The 11,809-nt window shown below is 33.0% G+C and overlaps 1 protein-coding gene across 1 annotated transcript; it reads right to left on the bottom strand.

Annotated features, from left to right (window-relative positions):
• Nucleotides 1-368: 368 nt before the first annotated feature.
• LOC101489467 (enolase 1, chloroplastic) lies at nt 369-5,353 on the bottom strand. Its single transcript, XM_004488319.4, has 7 exons — nt 4,788-5,353; nt 3,283-3,590; nt 2,677-2,831; nt 2,270-2,587; nt 1,609-1,755; nt 1,444-1,494; nt 369-760 (listed from the first exon to the last, which is right to left on the bottom strand). Exons 1-7 carry the CDS (start codon nt 5,213-5,215, stop codon nt 695-697), a joined length of 1,473 nt encoding a protein of 490 aa, XP_004488376.1. The 5' UTR covers nt 5,216-5,353; the 3' UTR covers nt 369-694.
• Between the last annotated feature and the right edge of the window lie 6,456 nt (nt 5,354-11,809).

Below are 11,809 nucleotides of genomic sequence, written 5' to 3'. Positions count from 1 at the left end.
CAGTTTATTATGAAGAAAAAAAAATTTAATTTGATTCCTTAACTTATGACAATTTAGGATTTTGTCAGTTGGCACATAAATGAATTTTGATGCTTTCCGCTATATGTTTATTTGAATGTCACGCCAGTTTTGTTTGAAGTTCAATACTAAAGTTATTTCAAATACAATTTTATTCACACGTTTTGAAATTTTCGTTGACAAAGATGTTATAAGTAGCCGTTGCCGATATTTAATTGGACCGGCATGTTGAGGACAATGGAGTGGATTAAGGAAAAGTTATTACAAAAGCGTTTTGAAAAAGAGGTGCATTAACAAACGAGACAGGTGCAACAATGTCTAACTCCCTACGGTGCTATTACAGTCAGAAGAGTTGATAACTCATAAAGTACTCTATTTTTGAGAAGTGAAAATAACACCTACGGAACTTTGTCTCTGTATTAACTTACATTTAACTACTTCCTCACATTACAACAGTAGTTCATTAAAGCAACCACTACTTATTCACTCACCAATTATTTCGGTTCAAAACACATTTAAAGTCTAACTCATTAAGTATATCTTTTGAAAACCCATCAAAACTCAGGATCTTCCTCAATCCCGTTTTCTTTTCTTTAACAAACCAATGATTACAATCTTTTTAATGCATAACTATTACTGAAATAATTTTCCTCTGCTCACTCTAAAGTTGTTCATTCTAAGGCGATCTGAAAGCTTCACCAGCATAACGCACACTTCCAAGTTCCTCTTCAATCCGAAGAAGCTGAAAACAAATTGAACAAAGTCGAGAAGGAAAATGAATATTAGATCACTCCATTATTATTCACATAATATATAAAAGTACTATAGAAATTACTGTTCAAGAACAACTCTTTTATATAAACTAATATTGTCAAACAACAGACTACAAAAAATAGAGGTTTGTTCAAATTCAGTTACACGACAGTGCTATAGCATTGCTAATAGTTCTATTAGACAACATTTCATACCAAAATTTAAAGTTAGATGTATGTTGTACTAAATAGAAAATGTTTGTCACTTATTCTAACTTGGCATGATCATACTAAATTTCTTGTCTTACTTGTATACCATGCCAAGCCCAAACCAGTGATATCAAATAATGGTTATGGCGGCGCTATAGCAATAGCGGAATTTGAACAAATCGCTATTATTCTGCAATACACTATTTAGTACAAAATATTGTCAAATAGTGGCTATAGAGGCACTATAGCATAGCGAAATTTGAACAAATCGCTATTTTCCGTAATTTGCAATTGACAACTCCGGCCCAAACAAAGACAAGCACACCAAAATAAAAAAGAAAGACAGGCTAAAATATTCAATTTCTTATTTCAAAGTTATTTTAATATATTTATGTGATATGCTAAATTAATGCCACGAATTGAGGAGTAAATAAAGAAATGAACACACGACGATTCCAGTTACCTGGTTATACTTGGCCAAACGCTCACTTCTGCAAGGAGCACCAGTCTTTATCTGGAGGACAGAACATGGAAAGTCAACATGAAAGCAATAACATCTTGCACAAAGACAACTTACAGTAGATATAAAGATTAAATTCAGCAAACATGAAGATTAAAGAAATTGAACCTGTCCACTAGCCAAACCAACAGAAAGATCAGCAATGAAGTTATCCTCAGTTTCACCACTCCGATGACTAACCATGACACCCCAACCGGCAGCCTTAGAGTCCAGTGCAGCCCGAATAGATTCAGTCACTGTGCCGATCTGGTTAACCTGAAGTCAACAAACAATATAAAAAACAAATGAACGATTGATTGGAATGTCTCTCCGGAAAATTCTGTCACATGCAGCTGGTGGTGTCTCTCTGGAAAATTCTGCCACATGCAGCTGGTGGTGTTGGATCAGTTTTTATTAAAGGCTTGTTTTGATTGACTTATTTGAGCTTATCTTCTGACATAAACATTTGTGAGACTGTTCGGGAGAGCTTATGGAAACCACTTATGACATGTTCATAAGTTGTTTTCAGTTTATTTCTATAAGCTCTCCATGATAGCTTATGAAAACATTTAAAATTTACTTTATTGTTTGTTTTAGAAAAAACTTATACATAAACACTAATATGATAAGCTTATATATATACTATAAGCATTTAATTAACCTTTTTATCCAAAAAGGCGTAGATGGGTAAATTAAACTAAAACTACAAACCAAATAATGAAATAAAAATCATCTTACACGTGGGAAATTTAGCATAATAAGAGACGGAAAGTTGTTTTGGAATGCGAACCTTGAGTAACAAACCATTGCAAGCCTTCTTTTGGATGGCTTCAGCAATTCTCTTTGGATTGGTAACTAACAAATCATCTCCTACGAGTTGAATATCAACTGAAGAGAGTAGTGAGGCCCATGAACCCCAATCATCTTGATCAAAAGGATCCTCAATTGACACAATGGGAAACTCTTTGACAAAGTCTACATAAAGTTGACCAAGACTCTCAGCAGAGTGAACGTGAGTTCCATCATTTGGCTGTTTCTTGAAGTTTAAATCATACTTCTTACACTTAGTGTAAAACTCTGAAGCTGCTACATCCATACCGATTTTAATCTGCACCGTTGTTTTTTATTTTCTGATCAGTTCAAGTGGATAATCAAATCTTGCAACAACATATATATAATAATGAAAACATCTCCTACCTTTCCGGTATAACCAGCCTTCTCAATGGCATCCATGAGTAAAACCAGTCCCTCTCTGTTATCCTGAACATTGGGTGCAAATCCTCCTTCGTCACCAACATTACATGCATCTTGTCCGTATTTTGCCTTGATTATGCCCTTTAATACATGATATACTGTTCAAGCATAAAAAACCAAGTTAGACTGTCACCATAATAGATTGTTGGTGATTGGATTAAAACGACAAGAAAGATATATTATAATATGCAGTCAGGAAAATTGGAGTTTAGATTAGCCATCAAATTATATGCCATACCAAGAGATCTAAAAACCTTATGTTAGGATAAAAATTAATATCACAAGTCACATCAATTCACATACTGAACAGAATGAATGAGTCATTGATACATATGGAAGACATCAAGTTGAAAACCAAAAATAAGAAAATGGAACGAGTAATTGCAGTTTATGATGCCGCCATAGCGGGAATCCCTTCACAAATTGCCTATGGCAGTTGTAAAAAAGTCTGCCATGGCCGCCATTTAACAATATCGAGTATACGTTCTATAAACATACATACACAAACACATTTCCTCAGTGTAGTTACAGTGAATTTAAGTTTCTAACCTTCACTGCCCATGCGAAGTGCCTCGGAAAATGAATTAGCTCCAACTGGTAGTATCATAAATTCTTGCATAGCCAGATTATTTCCAGCATGACTTCCTCCATTTATAACATTAAAAGCTGGAACAGGCATGACAAGTTCCTTTGTTCCTGAAATTTCCTGGATATGCTTGTACAATGGCACTCCCTTTGCGCCAGCACCAGCTCTACACACGCTTAGTGAAACTCCCAATATTGCATTAGCACCTAGTTTTGACTTGTTAGGGGTTCCATCAATTTCAAGCATAATAGCATCCACATCAGCTTGATTCCTGGTTAAACACAAAGATATTGGTGTCAGTTATCCAACACAAAATGTAAAAAAAAAGAACACCATAATTTTGTAAAGAAGACATACAAGGTTTCAAATTGTGGACAGCATCACGTGATGCAGCCTCAATATTATGGTTGCAACCGTTTTTGCAAATTGCAGTGTGATTAGTAATCACGAAAAAAACCACATCACAATGCTGCAATGGCCACACAACAAAGTGGGAGAAACGGTTGCAACAGACTATTTAGTGCTCACACAAATTATTATTTTATTTCCTTTTGCTTTATATGTCATACATTTAAAGGGTATATTACAAGATTAGACATAATTGAAAACGATGGAGAGTTGATATTGAGATATATATGAGATTTTAGAGATAAAATAGAAGATATTTGAATTATAAGATAAGTAACAAATTATAATATTTGATGCAAATAAAAATTACACTCACGCCGCAACTGACTGCAAGAAGCATTGCAACAGCCGCAATGCCCGCAACCACAGTGGACACAATCACAATTTAGAACAATATGTACATAGAAATTTAAAATCTGTTTCTCAATCTCTTTTTTATGATTTTAAAAACAACGAGTCCATAGAAGAAATCATAGAAATTACAGGTCATTTAAAGCAAAAGGATATCAAGAGCTATGCACAACACTCAAAAACCAACTTGCAACTTACAAAGTATAGCATGCTACATAGATCTAGCTCAGAAAAACTTCAGCTAACTACACTACTGCAGCATGACCATAGGTTTCAAAACTGTTCATCAATAATTAAATTAACCTTCAAATTTCATGCTTTCTATGTATATTATAGCAGGAATATAGTGTACGGCACTTGCGGCCACAATCATATTTTTAAATTGCAGCTATAGTCGCGATTGCGGTTACATTGCAAACCTTTATATTGCGGAAAATGCAGTTGGTACAGTCGAAATTGCAGTTGTAAGGCCGTTGCAGAGGATTCAAAATCATTTATATGGCTGCAATTGCAGTCCGACCACAATTTGAAACCATAGCCGCAGTAAAACGGTTTTTAGAGGTCTCTACAGTGACATCGCAACCACACCGCATCATTTTATACAATATAAAGGTTTGCAAAGTAATATAATCACCGCTGCAATTTAGAACCATCAACATTAACAATATTCAAGACAGGATCAAAAATGCATCAAAATAAAAACATTTACCTAACATCCACACCAACAAGCTTTGGAGCCAAAATCTCATTGATGTTCCTCACAGCGTTAAGAACACCTTTCCCACCATAAACACTCTTATCTCCATCTCTAAGCTCTAAAGCCTCGTAAATTCCGGTGGAGGCCCCACTCGGCACACCCGATCGGTAAAGCTGATCAGTTACCAGATCAACCTCCACCGTCGGATTCCCTCTACTGTCAACGATCTGCCTCGCCTTCACCGACTTCACAGTGTACTCCCTTGACACCTTAACCTCCGACGGAGCAGCCGCCGTTGCCGAGGCCCGCACGGTTAGGGACCGCCGTGGTGTCCGGATTTCACGGAAGGGGAGGGACTGAAGCGATTGTGGAGAGCGGGAGGTGACGAAGGAAGAAGATGGAGTTTGGAGAGTGGGTTGATGTGTGAAACTCAAAGCCATTTTTTGATGATTTTGAGTTTAGTTTTATTTTACAAGAAAAAGTTTAGGGGTTTGGGAAATGAATGAAAGTGTTTGTTTATATGAATATTGCGTTGGTGGGAAACTCCGTCAAGGGGCGATGAAACTTTTAACGTGAGAGTCAATGTTTTTTGGAGGTTGTTTGTTGGTGACACTGACTTTTAGCAATTTGGAGGGTGGTAGTAGTGTCACTCAAGTGTGGTAGGTGTGATACTATGTTAGAATATACTCTATTTTGTCCTTTATACAAACAAAAAAAGAAAATTAGAGAAAATTTTGGTCTAACACATTAAATGAACTTTCTTGGTTTTGATAATTTATATTTTTTCTTCTTATATATAGGATTAAACGGACGGAGTATTTACAAGTAAAATCATATTACTTTATATGTTATATGAAAGATTACACAAATCATATACACCCTTATAAAGAAATGAAAGATTATTTTTATCACTCCTCCACCTTTACTTAAATAAACTCATGTGATTTCATTCATAATAATTGAAGAGATATACCAATAAAAAATACAACGAAAAATATTGTGATTAGCATTATACATAGCTAAAAATGCAAGAGAATGAACATTACAATTAGTCGATCGCCTAGCAAGAACAACCTTAAATTTGTCATACATATCCGACAAAGTCCGACACTGTCGAATGATGGAGCCATAATACGTGGAATTAATTTTGTTTGTGCTAACATCATGTACCACTTACTTACAATTCATCTCAAAGAGTACATAAGAATACCCCAAAGAGATGGTCCATTTGAGACTTTCGAATGAAATGAAGGTGGATTATGGATTAGTACCCGTAAATGAAGGAGAAAAAAAAAGAATTAAAGGTGGCATTTTGTCTCTTTGCCACTTGGATTTATCAACACTACGGTTTTTCTATTCTACCATTGATCATAAATTAATATTACTAAAAAATACAACATTAATAATTAATAAAATTCCAGTAATTCTAATTAGTACTAAATCTTACAAATTTTTCTAAGGTAGTGAGAGGACTGTTACATTCTCCCATCTTAGAAAATTTTGTCATCAAAATTTGAGAATTTACCCATTGAAATTAGTATGGATTAATCATTTGAATAGCACATTGATGGATTGATCAAGATTATTACCAATCTTGAAAATATTGAGGTGAGTATTGAAGATGAAGACCAAATTTTACTTATAGTAAGTTCCTTGCCAAACTCATATGATCATTTACGTGATACCATAGTTTATGGCAATGGTACCTTGTCCCTTGAGGAGGTTCAATCAAAACTTATTTCTAAGGAGCTGAAAGAAACCTAGAGGAAGAAATGAAGGAAACAATGAAGTTTGTTGGAAAGATCAAATACAAGAAGAAAAAATCCAAACACAATTTAAAATTGGGAAGAAAGATACTAATAAAACAATTAAAAGATGTTTTCGGTGTAACAAGAGGGACATTTTATAAGAACGATTGTCTTGAGAGGAAATTCAAGAAAAATGATGGTGGGGATGATGCTGGAAATATCAATTGCTTTAATAGGTTACCTATATACGGATGTGCTAATGGAAACTACAAGATATTCTAATGATGAGTGAGTCTTGGACTCAGGATGTTCATTTCATATGACTCCAAAGAGATTTGATTCTTGGATTCAAGAGACTGATATAAGGATGTCATCATAAGGACTAATTTAGAATACAAGGTTGTAGGAATTGGTTCAGTAAATTTGAAGTTTGAAGATGGTACTGAAGTAGAAATATCAATTATAAGGAAGGGGGGTTTGAATTATAATTGTCCCTTTTTAAAAAATTCTGTTTTTAAAATAAGATTTCAACCCAAGATTGATCTTTGCAGTAATGAAGATTGATCTTGGTTTTGTTAAAGATCAATCTTGGTTTGCTTCAAAACAGTAAAATCAATTTTATCAAAATATGATTTGTTTTAGCATAAAATAAACAAGGATAGAGATAGAGAGATTACACAGATATTTTATCCTGGTTCACCCAAACACGGGTTACGTCCAGTCCTCACAAGAGTGAGATTTCCACTATGTGCTCAAAGTAAAGATTGTTCTTGATGGTTACACTTTTATCACAGATCAATCTTTGATCTTTACACAATTCCTACCCTTCTATCTAGAAAGGATTTCTTCTTTCTACCTTACTGATTTGGAAAGGTTTTGACAAGTTACCTTTCAAAACATAAAAGGATTTTTGCAATTTACTCAAGTTTTGACAAAACAACCTTGAGTTACAAAGTGATGGATTTGAGACTATTTAGAATCTTGATATTTACTCAACTCTTGTTTGAGAAATATATTTTGTAAATAGACCTCAGTTGTAAATGATTACAACACAAAGATTAAAAACAAAACAACAAACTATAAGAACGATTTTGAGACACTTGAGTATGATCGAAAATATTGATCTTTTGCTTGGTGCTGATTGTTGTGTTTTGTTCTTCGACTTGCAGCTGCATTTATAGACTCCAAGAAGGCATAGGACAGCTCATGTGTCCGTTGGAAAGGGACCAGCTGTCATAAAAGAGTTGTTGGATAAGTTCTGCCAAAAGTAAGATTGATGAGCTGCATCAAAAGATCGATCCAAGATTGATCTTTTGGTTTGTGATGAACTAGCCTTGTACTCTGTGATTTGTGTCAGTATGTCAGCCTTGAGTACATGCTTTTCTGTTATGTGCACAGGCTTTATAATAGTTCAAATCAGTAGTGTACTTTGCTACTTGTAGTCTTGTACTTGCATTTGCTTTATAGGAAGAATGATCTTTGTGATATGCCTTTATTGAAGCATACATTTGATTCTTCAAATTCTGGAACAGATATGACTTGGATTGATCTTTTGTTGATTATATGAGAGTATAGGATGAATATTGTTTCCAGGATTGATCTTTGTTTTCCAGAACTGCTTCAAGATCAATCTGCGTTTTCCAGAACTGCTTCAAGATCAATCTGCATTTTCCAGAACTGCTTCAAGATCAATCTGCGTTTTTCAGAACTGCTTCAAGATCAATCTGCGTTTTCTGGAATTGCTTTCTTTGATTTGATTTGTGATGTTTGATTCCTATCTTGTTTTAACACACTCAAATGCACATGTTAAATATTAAAACATTTAGAATCATGATTAATAATCTTTAATTAATCTTTTGTTTTATTATCATCAAAACGTTTATTTGAGATTTTGTCTTAACAGGTACGAGGATATTATCAATAAGAATGGGATATGTCTTTCAACTCAAGAGAAACTTAATACCCTATATGAATATTGGAGGAGTTTGATTGCTCATACCAAGCTGAACATGATACATTGAGGGTAATGGAAGGTGTCATAATGGTGAGGAAATGTTAGAACAAAAATGACATTTATGTCCTAGATGGAAATATTATAGTTGGAGATGAAAGGGGTGATTTATCCAATCAAAAAATACAAGTTTGTAGCATCAAAGTTTGGGACACATGAGTCTCAAAGAGATGCAAGTTTTGAGTAAGCAAAGAGTTATAGGTGGAGACAATATTGGAGAGCTTCTATTTTGTGAACATTGTGTATATGGAAAAATGCATACGGTTACATTCACAATTGGCCGACACTGCACCAAAAGAATTCTAGACTATGACCATAGTGGTTTATTGGGACCAACAAAGATAACTTCTCATGGAGGTATCAAGTATATCTTTACTTTTCTAGATGATAGCAGTAGGAAAGTTTGGATTCGTAAGGTTCCAGACTACACTCACCTTAAAGTTTTTAGGTGTACTGCAGATTATCATGTAAATGATGGAAACGGAACCTAGAATAAAGAGATGATATTTTGTTGTATATCTTGGTGGAGGGAATGGTACATATCAAAGGAAAAAATGAATTAGAAGTAATCCAATCAGAGGAAGAACTATATCAAAGGAAGTATGTGCATAAAAGGTCATATTAGATGAAGAACTACATTAGAGGAAAACTAGATTAGAAGTAATCTGAATAGAGGAAGAACTATATGAGAGGAAGTCAGATCAGAGAAGGTCAGATTAGTGAAGGTTAGATCAAAAGTAATCTGATCAGAGGGAGTTTGGTAAGAGAATGCCATATCATATGTAGAACTACATCAAAGGAAAATTGGATTATAAGTAATTTGTTCAGAGGAAGAACTATATTAGAGGAAATCTGATTAAAGGTAATCTGATAAGAGGAATCTGTAGTCATTTGATTCCTTAGTAACTAACTCTCAGTTTCCTACTTATCCCTGCTATTGAGTTAAAGCCTAAATCTAGTATCTTAACACACTCATACAAAAGGTGCACCAGACACGCACACATCGAGGTTTGATATAATCCTAGCAATATGGAATTTAACCACTTCAAGTTTCTACATCTATAGTAGGGTGAAAGAGATTGCTAAGCATTCCTCCTAACCTATAGGAAACCCCTGTTCCAGTACTCCAAGAAACCACTTATGACTCAACCATCCAAAATCAAAGGAATCTGAATTCTAGTACATAACTAGAACTACCAAATTGTTTCAATTATTGCAAACAAATTACACTATTTCTTAACAACTTGAAAGTTGACAAGAATGCTATCAGATATTGCATAACGTATTTGTTACACCATTTCTAACACCTTTTGAAGGAATATTTTATTTTCTGTCTATTTACTCATTCAGATTGTCATTCTTAACCTTCAGACCTTCAAGGGCATAGGTCATCCATTTCAATCACTATACTTAAATCTGGAAGTGTATAAAATCTTTTAATTCTCCTTTGTTCTGAGCAATTAAACCTAAGTGTTTAAACTATGGGACTTGTGGTATGGTATGGTCTCCTACTTTCACCTCTAGGCTAGGATACTTCACATTTTACTAACCTTACATTCCATATAAACAATTTCAATCTGTATGCTTAGCCTTATATTTTTGTAAACCTTAATTTTATATGCTTCTATCGACAAACCAATTGAATCTTCTTTAATAGTTTGACATATAGTTTCCTTGGTTTCCCTCAATCTTTGACTATTGGAACATCTTTCATCTGATTTATCTTTCATAAAAGGAATCCTACAATTCTTCTATACACATGCTTAAACTACCTAATGAAAGACTACCTCTTTTCCAAAATAGGTTCCACTCCTATAAAATCAATTCATATGTCATCATGTTTTCCTGGTCTTTTTGCCATAGTTCTTCATACCAAACACAAATATTAAGTTGGTTAGACTTAATATAATTTCGTGAAATGATACTTAGAGCATACATCAAAAGAAAAAACATCATAAACTTAACTCACTACCCACAGTCCAATTGGTTCGATCATCTTTGATACCAAAATGAAAGACTCATCACCATGTGTCTAGAATATGGTTGTTGACACCTAATTTTGTCCATCTTCTTTTTTATTTGCAAAAAATAGAATAATAAACATTAAGGATAATTTGGATTTTTTGTTAATAGGATAAAAAAAATCAATTATTAGGATTCTGATTTTATTTATTTTTTCTTAAAAATGGTTAAAAAATCATACCTTAAGTGATTATGATAGATTTTTGAAACCACAAAAAATTACCTTGATGATCATTAATGAGAATTATTGTCTTCTAAAAAATTTAAACCTAATTTCTAACTATAAATAAGAGGGAAAAAAATGAATGAGGAGGCGGAAAAAAAAAAAGTGAATGAGGAGGCAGAAAAGTAAAGAAGAAGGATTAGAATCAGGAACTAATAAAAAACTTCTCTAGAGAGCGGTAAACACTTTTTTTTTTCCTCGTCAATTTTTTTTTTTGACATTGTTGTTGTTGTAGAATTTTTTTTTTACTATACTATGCACGTATGATATAAACAAGAGATTTCTTTTGGTTTCACGTTCAAATTTTGAAATTAACTAATAAGAATTAAGTCGATTGTTGTGTGATCATCTACTTCTTTATCAAATTAGTGATCTAATTTCTTTATTTTGTTTTCTTTCTTGCGCGTTAGATTTTAAACTCTTTTGTTATTACCGTTGCTGGTCTGCACCACATATGTGTCGTCGACTCCTGAATCTGCTCTTGACTTTTTATCCTTAGTTAAAAAGTAGTAAAAGTATTTTCTTAAAATAAAACGATACAAAAATCAATATACAACATCACTCATATTATTATTATTATTATTATTATTATTATTATTATTATTATTATTATTATTATTATTATTATTATTATTATTATTATTATTATTATTATTATTATTATTGTTGTTGTTGTTGTTGTTATTATTATTATTATTATTATTATTATTATTATTATTATTATTATTAATATCATTAGGTTGTTATATATATATATATATATAAAGTAAAATTAATAATAAAATCGGTCAACACATAAATATTTTCTACCTAAGAACTATGCGTGTTTTGATTTTTCTATTGCACTTGGGGATACATAGGAGCAATGTCTTACTCTTGTCAAACCAAATTAATAAAAAAAAAAAAAATTCTTCTCTTATTAATGTAAATAATTTATTTTTCTTTTTTTTTTAATTCTTTTTGGGGTATAAATAAATAATTTGTATACAATTAATTGTAGGGTAACCGTTTTAACGAACGTTGTAGGAAT

Source organism: Cicer arietinum, chromosome 1 (assembly GCF_000331145.2).
Source record: "Cicer arietinum cultivar CDC Frontier isolate Library 1 chromosome 1, Cicar.CDCFrontier_v2.0, whole genome shotgun sequence".
NCBI classification, from domain to species: domain Eukaryota; kingdom Viridiplantae; phylum Streptophyta; class Magnoliopsida; order Fabales; family Fabaceae; genus Cicer; species Cicer arietinum.
This window is presented reverse-complemented; position numbering and strand designations above follow the sequence as displayed.

Excerpts from the sequence above, each read along its gene's own strand:
- LOC101489467 (XM_004488319.4), bottom strand. The coding sequence starts at position 5,215 with ATGGCTTTGAGTTTCACACATCAACCCACTCTCCAAACTCCATCTTCT. Across the intron at positions 3,591-4,787 it reads CTTGTTGGTGTGGATGTTAG|GAATCAAGCTGATGTGGATG; the intron begins GTAAATGTTTTT and ends GTGTTTAACCAG. Across the intron at positions 1,756-2,269 it reads GCAATGGTTTGTTACTCAAG|GTTAACCAGATCGGCACAGT; the intron begins GTTCGCATTCCA and ends TGTTGACTTCAG.